The 16,635-nt window shown below is 51.0% G+C and overlaps 1 protein-coding gene across 1 annotated transcript; it reads right to left on the bottom strand.

Moving 5' to 3' along the window:
• Positions 1–2,410: 2,410 nt before the first annotated feature.
• IRGC (immunity-related GTPase family, cinema) lies at positions 2,411–3,802 on the bottom strand. Its single transcript, XM_006901073.1, has one exon. The coding sequence runs from the start codon at positions 3,800–3,802 to the stop codon at positions 2,411–2,413; it is 1,392 nt and encodes a 463-aa protein (XP_006901135.1).
• Between the last annotated feature and the right edge of the window lie 12,833 nt (positions 3,803–16,635).

Genomic DNA, 16,635 nt, shown 5'->3' with positions numbered 1-16,635 from the left:
GGAGGCAGGTAGGTAAACCTGGGAGCAGACTCTATACCTGTCACTGGTCCCCTTAAGATGGTCAGGGCACCTCTTCCCCTTGACACCAAGCATGCAGGAACACCCCAGAGGGAGGCATAGGTCAGACTGCTGACCTTCTGGTGCTTTAGCTGAGAGATGGACCTCCTGCGCCCACCCACGCTGGACGCCTCTGCCCAGACACTGGTCAGTTCTTCCACCCACCACCTTCCTCCTTCCCTCCTTAGATCTGAGCTCGCAAACTGAGCCGTCTCAGCTATTGCTTCAACTGCCATCAAGTCACACCTGACACACGGTGACCCTGTGCACAGCTGGACTAAGTGCCACCTCTCCTGCACCATCCTCATGGCCAGGGTTGCCTCAACCATTAGTGGATTTCACGGCCGGGGTTGCCCCTGACCACTGCAGGGTTGCCCAGCCAAGGGGGTTCCCCTGATCACTGTAGGGTTTCCACTGGCTAGTTTCCAGCAGATCACCAGGCCTTTCTTCCTAGTCTACCTCAATCTAGAAGCTCCCCTGAAGCCTGTTCAAAGATGCAAATCTCTTCTGGCGGCTGGGTGGTGGCTGTGTGAGAGGTGCTTTGGCTGGAATTCAAACCCAGGTCGGTCCCCCACATGAAAGGCAGCCGTTCTCCCACTCGCCACCGCTGCCTCATTGCTAAAGTTAGACTCTGAGCTCAGAAGCAAGATCTCTTTTTTCCTGTTTCTGGGTAATTGTCCTATTGACTGTCATATTGTGTGTCCAATCAGCTTCCTCCTCCTGCCCCCACTAAGTTTCAGGATACACCTGCCCACCTAGCCCCTCTGCCTATTCCCACATACATCCCACCAGGCCGTCCTGTGTCTCCCAGCCCACATTCTGCCCCATTCTGACCTCTGCCCCTTGCCTCTACCTTGAAACACAACTTTCTTTGCATGTAAACTCAACCCTAAGGGCCCTTTTTAAATGCTGCCTCCCCAAGAAGCCTTCTTCTCTGATCCCTGCCCACCCCTCACAAAGCCCACCCCCACAGAAGCTCTGGGACACCTCTGCCCAGTCCAGACCTCTCAATCTGCTAGTTCTCTAATTTTGCAAACGTGTCTGGCATTTGACTCAGCAGGTGAGTTCAGCTTGGGAAGGTCTAAGGACATGGTTCGTCTTGCTTTCCTCACAGAAGGTTCTGGAACATCAGACTTGGCACAGCACAGAGCTCAACTTCACCTATCATGTTGTGCAGCACCCTATTCACTTGCAGACATCTGCAGCCCTCAGATGCACCCAGTCACCCTCTCTCGGCCCCCCTGGGTTTCCTTGGCGTGTAAGTTCCCAGATACACACACACACACACACACACACACACACACACACACACACACACACACACACACGTACATTCACCGCTGCCTGGAAACAAGTGGGCCCAGGCTGTCAGTGGCTCAGCATTTTAGATCCACCTCTCCCACTTCCCAGCATCAAACCCATGGGGATGCAACCAGATTCCTCCCCAACACACACACACTCACACACACTCTCACATACACCCGAGTCATTTTTGACTCGGTTAATCTCACATGTGCCAGTGTAGACCACAGGGCTGTTAGTGCTTTTGCAAATGTAGGTCACCAGGCCTTTCTTCCAGAGCACTTCTGGGTGGCTTCAAACCATCATCTTTTGGTTAGCTGCTGAGTAGTTAAACCATTTGCCCCACTCAGTGAGCTCCCCACAGGCTCACCTGAAATCACTTGAGACGCTCCCAGCATCCAGGTCCAGGTCACTCCGCTCCACTTTTGGATGCAAGGGTGCCCCCATCCCCACTCTCACTCAGTTTCCCCCTAAACTCCCAGTGGCCCTCTGGCCGCCCCTCTCCCAGCGCCTGCCCTCTCCCACCTAGTTCACTCCAGCTGGAAGGGGTCCTTGTGCCATGCCCAGGCACCATTTGAGGGCCTTTTGGAGGTGGTGGTGGAAAGGTCCTCAGGAAATTACATGAAGCCCTAAAAGAGACTTTATGCCCCCTTGCGCCCCCTCATCTCCCACAGTCTGGGAACCAGGCTAGGCTACCCTGCCCTCGTACAATCCTCTGACCACTTGGTATCCAGGCAGGGAGACGTGATCAAAGAGCCCTCTGTCCACCACCATCCAGACCTTGACCCTCCTCCCCCATGGTCCCTTCCTCTCCCCATTACGTCCCTCTCAGATGAGGCTCAGCTGCCCTCTCGTGCACCTCACTTCATTGCCCTCCCCAAAAGATAACTCACTCTGTCACCTCCCCCGCCCCCCGGGCCCTTTTGAGCCTCCATGCCCTTCCCACCAGGCAGATAAGAGCCCCCATTCTTTATCGCACTGGTCTTTTATTAATCCCATTGGTTCAGTTAGTTGTATTAAAGGCTTGGTTTGGGGGCGGGGCTGCAGGCGTTCACTTCTCCTCCGAGTCCCGCCTCTTCCAGCTGTCCAGAATGTACTTGAGGATCAGGCCCAGCTTCCGCCGCGCAGACAGCGGGGCCTCCTCGCCGCCGCCCTCCCCAGCCCCCCGCTTCTCCGCGCCCCCGTCGCCCGCCGCCTCCAGGCTGAGCTCAGGCTGCGGCTCGTCCTCCTCCAGGGCCTTGATGCGCACCCGCTGGGCGTCCTCGGCCATCTCGTTGAGGCAGCCCTGCAGCATGGTGTACACTGTGCCGAAGCTGATGCCGCCGGCCACCAGCGTGCCGAACACGGGGATGCCGCGCTCGAAGGCGCGCGCCACGCGCATGGCGCCATCCGACGACTGCGAATAGAGCCGCAACACCGTCTCCGGGGACACCTCGGTGGCCAACGGCGAGCGGATGACTGAGCGCAGGTCGCCCGCCTGCTTGCCCACCTGCTCGGCCAGTCTGGCCAGCGAGTCGTCGTCCAGGCCGAAGCTGCGGTGGTAGCCGCGCAGCGAGCGCACGAGCAGGGCGTCGTCGTAGGCGGCCGCCAGCCCCGGCACCGGAAGCGCTTGGATGACCCCGGACACCAGCGCCGTCTTGAGCACCTGCTCCTGCAGCATGTCCTTCTTCTTCTGCAGGGCCTCCAGCGAGATGTCCGGCAGTGACAGCAGCCCGGCGTGGCGCCGGTGCGCGGGCAGGTCGTGCTCCCAGGTGGACATGAGCAGCGGGAAGTCGTAGCGCGACGGGAACAGATTGGAGACCAGGAAGATGCGCGGGTCGGACACGCCCGCTGCGCGCAGGCGCTCCACGCAGTGCTCGCGGATCTCCTGCAGCACCGCCGCCTCCGCGAAGCCCGACGGCCGCTGGCTGCGCGTGGCCGCCAGGTCCTCGTCCACCTTGGTGCGCACGAAGTAGAACTTCTTGCCCTGGCGCAGTATCTCGGCAGCCAGGCGGCTCTCCACCGCCCCGCAGCGGCGCGGCGACACCAGCAGGAAGAAGTCGTAGCGGCCGAAATCCACCTGCTTCAGGTACTTGTCGGCGGAGCAGCCCGGGGAGCCGGCGCCCGGCAGGTCCCAAAGGGTCACGTCCGGGAACTGGGGGTGCGGGTACGGCGACGGCTGCATGGTGGTCTCCACAACGCCGGTGAGCGCGGCACCTGGGTCCTCAGCGCCCAGGCCGCGCAGGGCGTTGATGAGGGACGACTTGCCAGCACCCGACTCCCCGGTGACCCCCACCTCCAGGCGGATGCACTCGGACGAGGCCAGCAGCTCGCGCAGGCGGGAGGCGGCCTGGGGCAGGTCGCCCGACTCGAAGGCGGTACGCAGCGCCTCCAGTTCTTCTTTGGCCATCAGGATGGTGGTCTCCTCCTCCCTGGGCACTGCCTGCGGCTTCGACGTAGCCATGGTGGCCAGCGCTGGGGGGGGGAGGGGAGGGGGGAGTCACAGGACGCGTGGTCCTCGGCGTCTGTGGGGAGAAGGGGAGAGGTTTGCGCCTCCTGGACCTTGGGGAGAGACATGGTGTAGGGGGTGGAGGGATGGAGGAAGTCAGCCTGGGACCCTGAGATCCCACAGCCCTCACCACTTCAACTCCCAGGCTATGTTTTTGGCCGGATGGAGACACCTATTAGATTCCCCGAAGGTTGCAAATGAAAATTTAAGGGTTTCGCCATTCCGACATTGCACCAGTTCGAATCCACAGAAAGATGGACCATCTCCTCCCGTGCAATTTGTTGTTACTTGACGAGTTGCCTGTGACTCATAGCAACTCTATGGATAGTAGCTCTGAAACCTTTCCTGTCCTGAGCCCATCCCACTGACTCCAGAATACCTATCCCCACTGCCCCAGTTATCATGTCAATCCATCTTATCCTGGATCTTCCTCTCCTGCACTGTCCCTTCACCTTTCTGGGCAGGATGTCCTTCTCCAGGGGCTGGTCCCTCCTGCCCAGAGTATGTGAGACAGAGCTTCAAAATCCTAGCCTCTGGCATTGGGGTGGGGGTAAGACTGAGAAAAACTGGATGAAATATGTTTACGGCATTGAAGTCTATGGGGGAGAGAATAGTCTAAAAGTATTATATTTTAGGGCATTATTTTTATCGTAGGAATATGCAATGAGGGTTTCAGAGTGGATTATATTTGGGGGTAGGGGGTGGGGTTTGGGGAGGTGCGGGGCGGGGATTGTGTACCAATGAGGGAGTTTTTCTTTTGCTTTTCAAGGAGAGGAGCAAATGGGGGGGAGGGGTTTGTGCGGGGAGAATGGTGCAACAGTGAATGAATGGAATCCCAAAATCTCTGTAGATGTTCATTGAAATGAAAAATAACCTAAATTTAAAAAAAAAAAATCCTAGCCTCCAGAGAGCAGGCTGGTTTCGCCCTCTCCAGGACAGACCTATTGTTCTCTTGGCAGATCAGTACTCTTCTTCAGCACCATAACTCCTCCAATTTACAGCCTCAGAAACTCAGTAGAGGTTTGTCTGTGAGTAGTCGGTTCCCACCCTATGGCAGTGAGTTTAACATGCTTAGCTCAGTGCGAGGCTGTGAAGTCTATGGGAGGGCATGGCTGGTGGATTCGCACTGCTGATCTTTGTATCTGATAAGTTACAAACTACTACACCAGGGCTCCTGGGCTCCCATTCACAGTGAGGTACCTAGGAAGAAAGGCCTGGCAGTCTACTTTGGAGTGATCAGCCGCTGAAAACTCTCTGGAGCACAGCTCTACTCAGACACGAGTCCTACAGGACTGGTCACTGGGAGAATTCGCATTTTCTGTCTGTTGCCAGCTGTGACAGTGACCTGGGGCAAAAAGAGTTCCCTTTCTAAGCCTTTTTTGCTTCACTAGGTAACAGGTGTAATGAGGTCTGCCTCTTGAGGTGCTGTGAGGAGTTTGTGGTGTAACTGGTGAGTCGCTCAGAGACCTGTATTTAGAAGGATCCCAGTTTATGGAGCTCCAGTGGTCCAGTAAGAAGCTAGATTGCAGCCTCAAAGGCATGCAGTTCAAACCCACCAGCTGCTCCGCGAGAGGATGGGCTGTCTCCTCCCATGGGATTTACTGCCTCTGAAAACCTGCTGGAGGGTCTGCTATGAGTTGGTTCTGATTCAGTGGCACACAAAACAGCAACATGTTTAATGTTCTGCTGTTGGAAACTCTCAAGCCATCCCCTTTAAAAAAAAAAAAAGAACAAACAAGGAAACCCGCTGCTGTAAAGAAGATTGCAGCTTGTAGGACCCTGATGGCCCCAACGCATAACAGAGCACAGCTCTGTGCGGCAGTTTCCTCCTCCCAGTCACTGCAGGGTGGGAGCCCGTCCTTGAATCACTGTGTCAGTCCAGCTCATTGAAGGTTTTCCTTGTAGCAATCCCATAGGACAGAGCAGAGCTGTCCTTCTAGGATTCCAAGGCTGTAAATCTTTCCAGAAGCAAACTGGCTCATCTTGTCTGACTGGTGGGTTCCAGCCACTGACCTTGAGCTTAGCAAACAAGTGTCTTAAGCACTGCACCACCAAGGCTCCTTTTCAAACAAGAGATTCCCACAAACTGTCACCAGTTCTGTATAGCAGAGGGCCCCTGGCGTCGTCCATAGCATGTTGCGCTGCTAAGGCAAAGGCTGCATGTCTCCAGCAGTTTGAGTCCACCTGCAGCTCCCCAGCAGAAAGATGGGCAATCCCCCCATAGAGATTTACAGCCTCAGAACCCCAGTAGAAGGTCACTGTGAGCTGGAATTGGCTCACCAGCAGCAGGTTTGGTTTTTATGAAGATGTTATTGAGAGATAGCATAAGGTAATAATGGTGCATCCCAGACCCTGGCACCAGGCTTCCTGGGTTCGAATCCTGAATCTCCCACTTGCTTATCGAGTGATTTGGAGCAAGTTACTAAACGGCTCTCCGCCTGACTTTTCTCTTCTGTAAAATGGGGATACCAGACTGAAAAAACCAACTGAAACCAGACTGAAAAAACCAACCCAAACACTGCTGTCGGAGTCACTTTTGACTGGTAGGGATCCTGCTGGACAGCGTAGAACACCTCCCCTAGAGTGTGAAAACCCATGGTGGTGTGGTGGTTAAAGCGCCCGGCTGCTGTTGCCAACCAAGGGGTTGGTTGTTCAGACTCACTAGAGGCTCTGCAAGTGAAAACCGTAGCCGTCTGATGTGCAGTCTTGAAAAGTCTGTGTTGTTACTGTTTTAGGTGCCGTCGAGTCACCTGTGACTCAGAATGACCCCCTAAGCCTATGTCTGCCCTGGACCGGCCTCACTCTCGGCCTCACGTGCTCGAGCCCCCAGCTCCCGCAGTTCTAATCTGACTGGTGGACTTACTTTCAGTCAGGTCAGCTCCACCGCGGAGGACCCACCCGCAGCTCTGCAGGAGGAAGATAGGCATCTCCTCCTGTGTGACACACTCTCGGAAGCCCCTGGAGGGTCACTTCTAATGACCTAGTATTTTTCATCCACTCACAGGCTGCCGAGTTTGAACTCCTAACCTTTTGGCTGGCAGCTGAGTGCTTAACCACTGTGTCAGTCAAACCAAGATCCCTGGGCTCCTTCAGCCCCACAAGGGAGCTGTGTCCTTTCAGCTTCCTGCCATGCCTCGCCCCTGTACCCCCTCATCTCCTCCCCACTCCACCTTGTAGAACTCTGCCTTCCTTGCACCGCCCCCATCACCGTGCTCTCTCCTCCAAATCCATCTCAGCCTGAGACCTCGTGGAGGAAGGGTGGCCTGGGACAGGATCCACCAGCCAGGTGCTGAGTTGGTGGCCAGAAGTCGGGGTAGAATTGCAGTTGAGGGCAGTGGAGTTAGGACAGCAAGGCCCAGCTGGCCAGCTCTATGGGGATTTACCTGGCCTGAAGGCTCGCCCTCTCCCCTCTCACTCTTCCCTGCTGATGGGGCCTCCTCCTTGTTAGCCAAGGTCAGGCCCTGTTGCTAGGACCCATTATAATAGGAAGCAGCGGCTTATTGGCCAATCGGTCCTCATGCAATAATGTGACAGTGATGTCAGGGGGCGGGGCCCGAGGTGGGGCAAGGACCCCACCCCTGCAGCCACTCAGGGGCCAGCACTTGGTCACCCCGACCCTCAGGTCCCTACATGGACCTTAAATGAAAGAAACCCATTGCTATGGAGGTGACACTGACTCATAGTGACCTTAGAGGGTTTCCAAGAGCCCTGGTGGCATAGTGTGTAATGCGTCAGGCTGATAACTGTAAGGTTGGCTGTTCAAATCCACCAGCTACTCCTCAGCAGAAAGATGGGTGGTCACCTCCTGTTAAGATGTATAGCTTTGGAGGCCCAATGAAAACACAAAAACTTAAAACTCATTGCTGTCAAGTCGGAATGGACTTGTGGCTGAGCCTCCACTGGGGTTTCTGAGGCTGTAAATCGCACAGGAGGTGATTACCTATCCTTCTTGCAGAGAGGTGTTGGTGGATTTGAACCATCTAAAGGCACCACTTTGGGGTTAGAAATGCAATTCCATACAGATTACGTCACCAAAGGGCAGCCAGAAGGGTTGGATTGGGTTTTGTTTTTATAACCCTGCAGAAACAGACCACTGCACCCCCTCCTTCCACTCACTCAGAGGCCGGTGGGTTCAGAACGTTGACTTTTTGCTTCACTACTGAATACTTAACCATTGCACCACCAGGGTCTCTTTCCATGACACTTACATCTATCATACAATCTTGCTGTTCTGTTCCTAGGTCTCTCCCTAAAAGGTTTAGAAGCAGGAACGCAAATGGAAGCCTGTCCACCCGTGTTCACTGGAGCATCTTTCAGTAAAGGCTGAAGGTCGAGACAACCAAGACAGCGCTCCACAGGCGGATGGACAGGCAGCACGCGTGCCCACACTTGTCATGGGTTCAGTCACGTCCTCCTGAAACTCATACATGTAAGTGTGTCACATGCGAGCTCTGTCATGACTCCCTATGATCTGATAAAGCAGCTGTGAAATGTTTGAGACTGGATTGCAAAGCCCTTAATTCTGTCACAATCTGTGTAATGGGTATTTCCCTGGGGTGTAAGCTGCAATTCCTTTTATCTCCCAAAAGATAAAAGGAGAGAAAAATAGAGTAGAGATAGGAGATCCCAGTATTACCAAGAAAGGCTCTTCCTGTGGATCCAGACCTCTGTGTTGGGAAGCTCCTTGACACACAAAGGCCAAGACACTTGGAGACCTCCAAGGATTGCCAGGCCTGAAGATGCTGAAGGAATGAATCAAGGACCTTCCTCCAGACCCCACAGCGACACCTTGAGTTTGAACTTCTCGCTTCCTAAACTGTGAGAGAATATGTTTCTGTTTGTGAAAGCCAGAAACATATGGTATCCCTGTTAGAGTAGCAGTAGATGGTTAAGACAGTTCACACTGGAATACGTCTTAGTTGTGGAAAGAAATAACATTCTGATGCCACAGCGTGGATGAACTTGAAAACAAGCCAGTCACAAAAGGACAAACGCTGTACACCCTCACTTACTTAGGGGAGTGGCCATGCCCAGGGGGTAAGGATTGCACTGCCATCTCAAAGGCAAGCAGTTCAAATCCAGCAGCTGATCTGAGGAGGAAGATGAGCAGCTTCCTCCTGTGTGATTTACAGCCTCTGGAAACCTCTGGAGTCAGCTGTGGGTCGGTTCTGAATCAACGCACATGACAACAGCTATGTATATGAAGTGAGCAAGCACGCAGAAACTAAAGTGGTGCCCAGGGGTGGGGTGGTGGCTTTCTGTTCTGTTGTGTATGGAGTTTAGTACCTAACTTCAAGCACAGCCCCTGTTGTTAGGATCCCTGTGGCATAGCTTGTAACATATCAGGCTGCTACATGAAAGGTACGTACTTGGAACTCACCGCCTGCTTTATGGAAGGACGATGTCTGCTTGCATAGGATTTACAGCCTCGGAAGCCCTGTGGGGTCAGGTCTGCTCTTTCCTACAGGGTCTCCCGGAGCTGGAGTCAACTCGACCGCAGTGCATTCGAGGCATCCGTGGCCCAGCCCTGCTCTCCACTCCACCCTTTTTCTCCCCACCCAGGGGACTCAGTTCTGTAAGCAGGTCATTCATTTCTGCCCCGCAGCATCATCTGCCGTCCACCCGTGCTGTGGGAGTTGTACTTGTGATGAGGGTCGTGGTATAGCTTGTCGCGTATAATCAGGAGGAAAGGTGGTGATGTGGGGGCGTGTAGATGGGGGGAAGATGAACTTCCATCATCATAGAAGGTAACATCCCGGGCAAACACTGTAACTGCACCTTTCTCCAAACGACTAGGAGCTCTGGTGGCACAGTCTAGGGGGACTGTGCTGCTGACCCCCACACCACACCGCTGTGGAGGCTTGGAGAACCAAGGTGGGCAGTCTCCTCCCCAGCGCTTTGCATCCTGCCAGGGCGGGGGAAGTCAGCGGTGAATTGAGCCCAGACAGCTGACACTTGTCTTTAGATAACAGGACCATAACATCAGCTCAAGTAGAGGAGCCAAGCTCATTACTCTGTAACCTTAACTCGTGGTGGCCCTCCATGAAATTGTAACTGCACCATCCTTGCTTTCATGGATGAAAAGCATCGTTTCACTTTCTCTCTGTCCACGCTCCTCAGAGCAAGGTCACACAGTCTGCCTTGACCTGTTGTTATTGCTGTTGTTCAATGCCGCCTAGTCGAGCAACCCTATGATGCACCCTGTGACGATTGTGATATGCAGGACAAACTTGCCCTGCCCTGCCCTCACGCTCGCTGTCCTCCAGCCCAGCGTAACAGTCACTGCCACCGTCCATCTCACTGAGGGTCCTCCTCTCCTTCACGGATCCTTTTCATTCCCAGCATGATGTCTCTCTCCAAGGACTGGCTGACTCCACCTGACAACACACCCAAAATAAGGGAGGCCACGTTTCACCATCTCTGCCTCTGAGACGCACCCCCGCAACCCGGTTGCACTTCCTTCAGGATGGTTTGTTTCCTCATGGCCTTCCGTCAGTCACTGGACGTGTGAAGATTGGAGAAATGGCCAATGCTTTATCCTAGTGTCTTAGTTATTTCAATTCTGAAAGTTAAACTCATTGCCATGGAGCCAGAACTGACACATGGCTGACACTCCAACAGGGTTTCTAAGGCTAACAATGGGAGGAAATTGCCCATCTTTCTCTTGCGAAGTAGCTGGTGGATCAGAACTGCCTACCTTTGGGTTGGCGGTGTAATTCCTTACCACTAGGCCACTAGAGCTCACCGTATGCATTTTAGGGAGACACAGTCCAATCCATGATACTTATGTTCTGGGAGCAAAGATACCTCACGTAGGTATCCTTTCACCCTCTGGTGGTTTTCAGAGGCAGTTAATCAACACGGGAGGAGATTGCCCATCCTTCTCCCGCAGAGCAGCTGGTGGCCTCAAACTATGTGCCTTCAGAATTACAGTGTAGCTTCTTGTCACTAGAGGCCTTTTTATTAAGACCTTCACTGGACAAAGATAACTCAGTGGCTTAGTGGCAAGAAGCTGTGCTGCAGTCCTAAAGCCACATGGTTCAAACTCACCAGCCGCTCTCCAGGAGAAGGATGGGCAGTCTCCTCCTGTGTGATTAATTGCCTCTGAAAACCCACTATAGGGTCAGCTGTGGGCCACCTCTGACTTGATGGCACATAAGAACATTCTGGAATGAGTGAAACCATTGTCATGGTACTCCTAGATACTGCACTGAATCATGGCCGTGGCTTCAGTTTATAAACTCAAGAGCACTATCGGAGGTGGACATGAGACTCTGAATGGGTAGGTGCCATTTCAGATTTAAAAACTTGATAGAAATGATTCTGGGATTCCTACCACCTGACTACATCCAGGTGGAGGCTGTGACTCATAGGAATTATTAAGGACACACCCAGGTAAGTTTTCTGGCTCCAAAATTGTCCTTACAAGGAGAGCCAAAAGAACAAGCACGTCTGTCTGGGATATGGTGCAGCCAGAGTGCTCCTTGGAGGCATGGATGGTGGGGCTTCGTCTCATACACTTTGGGCATGTTGCTAGGAGAGGCTGTCCTTGGAGAGGGACATCATATGAAGGAGAGGAACACCCTCGACCTGGTGGGTTGACACAGTGACTGCAGCAATGGGCTTGAGTGTGTCAGAAATTGTGAGGATGGCACAGGATAGGACAGGGTTCAGATCGATTGTTCCACAAGGTCTCCACGAGTCGAGTCGTACTCAACACAATGGCACCTAACAACACAACTGCAAAAGAGCACTAGAGGGAGCTCTGGTGACATAGTGGGCAAGGCAACCCAAAACCAATTTGCATCCACCAGCTGCCTCTGCAAGGGAGCTCTCATGGCGTTGCACTGTAAGATCAAAGGCACTTGGTTCAAATCCACCAGTTGCTCTGTGGGAGAAAGTTGGACAGTCTCCTCTGGGGCGATATATAGCCTCTGAAAACGTGCTGGAGGAGCAGCTTTAAATTGGTTCCTACTTGGCCATAATGAGTTCGTTTCAGTTAGGAGCCCTGGTGTGTTACATGTTAGGCTGCTAACCAAATGACCAGCAGTTCCATTCACCAGTAGACCAAGGGAGAGAGTGGGCCTAGTTTCCTTATGCAAATGTACAACCTTGGACCTGATGGAGCATCGCCATGGCCCGCATCGATTGGCCTGACAGCAGCGGAATTTTTTGGTTGGTTTTTTTGTATGTTTTTTTTTTTGTACACTCATCTGCCTCTAGGAATCAGATTTTAACAGAGGGTGAAATCACGTGACTGGTCAAGAAGAAAATCCAAATAGGCAGACTCTGATGGCCTAGTGGAAAGAAGCTGCACTGCAATCCCAGAGGTGGGCGGTTCGAATCCACCAGATGCTCTGCTGGGGAAGGAGGGACAATCTCCTCCTGTACCAGTCAGATCCAATTTGATGGTACACACACAAAAACAAAATTCCAAATAGCTGTGTTAAGGATGCAAATGCCTGTCTAGAATCAAAGTAGAGTTAGTGCTTGGCTACAGATCTCAGTCTTCCACCAGCCACGCACTTCACACTTTAAGCCCTTAAACACTTTTTTCAAAAATAAGAGTGACAGAAAAAGAACGCATGCCTTTGAGCTGTGTTGAGGATGAGCGTGGAGTAGACTCTGGGCCGCCAGAAGAACGAACGAGTCTGTCCTGAACAGATTTGTCCTGGAAAGGGTTAAACCGGGTGGCTCCTTGGAGGCAAGGATTCTGAGGCTCCGTCTAACATACTTTGGACATGTTGTGAGGAGAGACCGGTCCTTGGAGAGGGACATCATGCTTGGGAGGGTGGAGGGACAGCGCAGAAGAGGAAGGTCCTCTATGAGGTGGATTGATTCGGTGACTGGGATAATTGGGATGGGAGTGTCAGAGACAGTGCGATTGGCACAGGACAGAGCGGAGTTTAGGGCTGTTGTACATAGGGTCGCTATGAGTCGCAAGTGACTCGACGGCACATAACAACAATGACAACTCAGAGAAGAACACATTAGAACGTTCAGAAAGGAAATTTAGTCTGGTAGGTGGATTGGTACATGTAAGCTGCTGCTTGCTGTTATCACTGACAATAGATATTTTTATAAAAATGAATACATTTCAGCTGGACTATTGCAAAAAGAGGGGAGGTGGTGTTTTACAAAATGGGATATATATTGTCCAGCAGGCTCAAAGTTTACTTCTGAAAACTTGTATTATAAAGTTTATAAAGTATTAAAAAGGTTATTAAAACCATAAATAGGGGTGCCTTAGGGGATATTTTCCAATGGGTAGCATATGCAAAGCTGCTGGTGACAAAATTGGTGAACCACCTTTTGCAGAAGTTAATCTTTTTGCAAAGGGACTTCAGGTGACAAGATTATTACTTAGAACAAGTTTAAAATACCAGTGTTTTCCTAGTATAAAGTGTATTTAAAAGGTTTTTTTCCCCCCACGGTGAAGGTTTGAGGAAGGTTTGAGGGTCTAAGGGAGATCTGATGACCCACTGGTTAAGGAACCAACCAACACGAAGCCAGGCAGCTTGAATCCATTAGCTGCTTTGAGGAGGAGCGACGGCAGTTAATCCTTGTGTTACAGCCTGATTTCCTCCTGATTTACGGCCTTTGACCCACTGGAGGGTCAGGTTCCCACCTGTCTGCACATGACAACAATAACAAGGGTATCCCTTAGAGAGTCTTGGTGACGTAGTGTGTTAAGTATTGTGCTGCTGAAAGGAGCGTGGTTTGAATTCACCAGCCCCTCCATGGCAGAATGATGAGACTCGCCTTTCATTAAGATTCACAACCTCAGGAACCCAAAAGCGGGTCGCCATAGTGCGCACTGACTCGATGCCAGAGGGTTTGGGTTTGGCGGTGAAGGTCGCTTAACCACCAGGGCATACATTTTACATCGTTTTAGCCTGCTCGTGCAAAAGATTATTTAGCATCACGCATTTCTAACAACAACAACAGAAAAGAATCTAAAGGAGAAGAGGAAAATGAGCAAAGCTGCATTTTCCTCTTAAAAACTGTGTCTGAAGTTCTTAAAAGCAAAAGGGGGAGGGGGGAGGGAAATCCACAACAAACAAAGGAAAACAAATGGCAACTCAATAAAATGGAATCACTTGTGGCAAGAAGACATTCCGAATCAGCCCTTAGTCAGGAGGCTGGAGTCACCTCTAAAGCTTAATTTTAAAAAATCTGTTTCTTGATGTCGCCCCAGGATAAGGTCCTGAAGCCTGAAGACTTTAATGCATTTGCTCCAGGTGTTTGGTGAAAAAGGTCTCATGACGTCGCCCCCTAGCGGCCGTACAGTGCACGGCAGGAGACTCTCCTGCACGGCAGCTAGTGAATTGGAAGCACGTCCCATTAGACCATCAGAGCTCTCTGCTCTATTGTATTTGTTGTTGTGGACCCTCTAGGAGGAACTGCCTCATAGCTGACCTTTGGCGGATTTTCAGAGTCAGTAAATCATTCAGGAGGAGATTGCCCATCCATCTCCCGTGGATTCGAACCATATGCCTTGGGGTTGGCAGCGAAGCTTCTTGGGGCATATGCTAATGCAAATGTCAGGAGCTGTGGCGGGTGGTGAAGGGAGGGAGTGTGTTGTTAACTAAAAGGCCACGTCTCCAGCGTTTTGAATCCATGAGGCGCTCTCCGGGAGAAACAGTCTTTTCTGTAGAGATGTTCAGCCTCTGAGCCCAGTGGAGGTTTACTGTGAGCCGGAACTGACTTCATAGCTGTGAGTCTGAATTGAGGGTGAATGTAGTACAAGGATTGCCTGCCAGACCCATCCGTGGTCACAGTGTAGACACTTGCACCTGTCCGTATCTGTTGGTCGTGTTTGTCCGTGTATCTTGTAGATTAACATCTATTAATATTGATGAGGCAGGATCATATTTGTATATATTCATAGTGTTGACCTTTGTTGTCTGTACATCTTGAGAACCTCCCCATGTTTGGGGGCTTTTAAAAAATATTTTTTATTGGTTTTCATACAGTAATTTATTTACATTGTATTTAATTAATATAAATTGTTTTATGTAATCTTTCACTTACAGTGTATTCCATACATGCATATATATTGCATTTTATTTAATAATTACCATTGATCTATGCCTATTATTATACCCTCTTTTCAAATCCCCATTGAATCTTTCCTGTCCCTTCTCCCTCCCCCAGTCTGCCCACTAAACTGCTTCCTAGTGATTTCCATCCTTCCTCTTTCCCCTTCCCCTTTCAGACATTTATACATCTTATTAGTTATCCTTCTGTTTTTACAATAATGTCTTATTCAGTATTTGTCTTTATAAGACTGTTAGTTCACTCAGCATAATGCTCTCTAGACTATAGGATTTTACAAAATTGTTATTCCTTAGTGCTGCGTAGTACTCCATGTGTGAATGGACCACAATTTCTTAATCCATTCTGTTGTTGATGGGCATTTGGGCAGTTTGCATGTACTTGCTATTGTGACACAGGTGTACATATCTTTGTTCATGTCTGAGTTCTAGATTCCTTGGGGCATATTTCAGTGGTGCAGTAACTGGGTCATGTGGGATTTCTGTGTTCAACTTTCTGAGAAAATACCAAACAGCTTTCCAAAGTGGTTGTACAATGTAGTTCGTGAGAGTTACAGTCTCTCCACCCCATCTCCAACATTTAATGCTTGCTGTCCTGTTAAACTTTGCTGCTGGAGTGAGGTGGTGTCTCGTTTTTATTTATATCTAATTGCCAGTGATTTTGAGCGTTTTTTCATGTGTCTAATGACCATCTGAACGTCTTCCTTTGTGAAGTCTTTCCATGTCTTTTGCCATTTTGTGATTGAGTTACGCATCTTTTTCTTGTTGTTGTTGTTGTTGTCGTTTAATGCCGTCGAGTCGTAGACGACTCATAGTGACCCTATGAACGAACAGCCTGAGCACTGTTCGTACATAGAGTTTCCAGAGGCAAGCCATTTTGGAAGTGGATGCCGCTCCTGCTTCCAGGCTTGATTTAGTCGGGAAGCTCCAGCCAACACTGTCCACCATGGGTGCCCATTACCACGATTGGCACATCACTGTCACAGGCTTCAGCATCACAGCAACCACGAGTTACCTCTGTACAGCAATGCACAGACCAGTGCTATACCACCTAGAAGAATGTTTGACAGGAAGACAATTTGAAACCTGGCCCGAGGGCCCTTTGGGCTTAAGGCCACCTCCTGGTTCAAACCCTAGGCCCAGGCTGGCTAGCCTCACTCCAGGGACAGAGCAAACCTGCACGTCAAACACATTCCCGGAAAAGCAGTCCACTCCAAAAGCTTGCCACGATTCCTGCACTCCCACCACCACGCTCCTGCCTTCTGGCAAGGAGAGCTCCCCACGAGCCTGTAAAGGTGCCAGCCAAACCAGGACCTCTTGTGGAGGCCCTGTAAACTTTCATTAGGAGATCCTTGTCTGAAATATAATTGCCACATGGTTCCCCCTCCCCCATCTGCAGACTTTATTTTCACTCGATTGGGAAAAGTTTTTTATGGACATAAATTTTATAAAGTTTTTTATGGACTTAATTGTTACAATGTCCCATTCATTGATTTTGTTCTTTCCTGGTTGTGCAGCCTCTCCACGTTCTAGAACCTTGCTTTTGTTCTTTTTCCCTCATCCACCTTATTTTACTTGGTCTTTGCAGATTGATATTCCCTTCAATCATTGGTATTCACTTCAATCATACATGTTGTTGTTGTTGTTGTTATGTGCTGTCGAGTCGTTTCCGACTCATAGCGACCCTATGTACAACAGCCCTAAACCCTGCTCTATCCTGCGCCAACCGCA

This window comes from Elephantulus edwardii, unplaced genomic scaffold (genome assembly GCF_000299155.1).
Source record: "Elephantulus edwardii isolate Elephantulus edwardi_28Jun2011 unplaced genomic scaffold, EleEdw1.0 scaffold00308, whole genome shotgun sequence".
Taxonomy (NCBI): Eukaryota; Metazoa; Chordata; class Mammalia; order Macroscelidea; family Macroscelididae; genus Elephantulus; species Elephantulus edwardii.
Note: the sequence above shows the minus strand (reverse complement) of the source record. Positions and strands in the feature narration are given on the sequence as shown.